Source organism: Rhagoletis pomonella, unplaced genomic scaffold, assembly GCF_013731165.1.
Source record: "Rhagoletis pomonella isolate Grant_MI unplaced genomic scaffold, Rhpom_1.0 Rhpom_scaffold_12787, whole genome shotgun sequence".
Classification (NCBI taxonomy): Eukaryota; Metazoa; Arthropoda; class Insecta; order Diptera; family Tephritidae; genus Rhagoletis; species Rhagoletis pomonella.
This window is the reverse complement of record NW_023471317.1, coordinates 980-2,237: the sequence shown is the minus strand read 5'-3', so window position 1 is coordinate 2,237 and position 1,258 is coordinate 980. Positions and strand designations below refer to the sequence as shown.

General features: G+C 31.2%; 1 protein-coding gene across 1 annotated transcript; it reads right to left on the bottom strand.

Moving 5' to 3' along the window:
* Positions 1–221: 221 nt before the first annotated feature.
* LOC118756895 (leucine-rich repeat and immunoglobulin-like domain-containing nogo receptor-interacting protein 1) lies at positions 222–687 on the bottom strand (the record flags this gene model as incomplete). Its single annotated transcript, XM_036491631.1, has 2 exons — positions 222–380; positions 583–687. Coding segments are annotated over 2 exons (264 nt in total), but the record flags the coding sequence as incomplete, so codon positions are not given.
* Positions 688–1,258: the final 571 nt, after the last annotated feature.

Here is a 1,258-nt window from a genome sequence, read left to right as displayed (position 1 = left end):
ATGTAAAAACAAATTAATAGCGATGAAGAAAACGTGATTCATTTTTTAAGTTTAAAATCTATTAAGAATTTAGAATCATAAATACTCTTTTGATATTTTTATACTACGTAAATATATGTAGGCATATTTTTGAAAAATTGTCCTTCATTTTGAATCCATATTTATGGTCACCGTAGGTATAAATCATAACAGTGATGCGAAGATTTTTGTACATAATTGCGTTAGAATAGGGCTGTAAGAAGCAAAGTCTTACCCAAGCGCTGCAGACTTTTTTGATTGCGAAACAGCTCGTCAACAACAACTGACAGTTGATTGCCATCAAGTGGGACTTTATTGAGGTGTTTGACGTCGCGAAATTCATCTTTGTCGAGGAATTTGAACTGAAAGTATAGGAAAAGTGCAATGAAAGTATGTATTAGACAATATTTTACATTGAGTATTTGTTTGCCAAAATAAAAAAAGAAAATTTCACTAAATTAAAGCGAAACAAATAAACAACCAATGCTTTTTTATAGAAGCTACAAACTCTTTCAACAAAACTGGTGCCTGAGTCAGTCTCCACTCTTAAACTGCTTTGCTTACCTCATTGCGACCCAAATCCAATTCATTAAGCATGGGCAATAAGTTATACAATTGTGGATTGATTTTCTTCAATTGACAACTGCGACATTTGAAGAGACGAAGCTCCTGTAGAAAAATAATAGAATCTTAATGAATATGCAGAAATTGGAAAGAAAATCAAATGAAATAAATTTACAAGTATATACTTTATACTACTATATACATACATACACAGTATATAAGAAAGAAGCGGAGCTGTGTAACTGTGAATTTATTTTAAATCATGAAATATTTACAAGTTTAGTCACTTTTCTCTTGTTCGGCAGTGGGGATTGTATTTTCTAAATTTACAATCATTAAAAAAAAAGTGATTGATAGAGCTCGGATATTTATGCAAGTGATTATTTTGGTTTAACACCACAGAAAGTCCGGACCTGGGTAGAAACTCATTGTAGGAGGAAGTGAGTTAATTTGGACCTATTATGTTTTGCATATTTTCACATATTTTGTATGTTTGCATATTTGTATATTTTCATATTTTTTTTATATATTTTGCATATTTTTGTATATAATTGCATATTTCCTATAAATAAATTAGTATAAGCATGTCACTTTGATGGCAGCTCTTGTTAACTCCGAACGTGACATACTGACCTCATTCTGCCTCAATAGTGATGACCAGCTACGCCAGCATAGA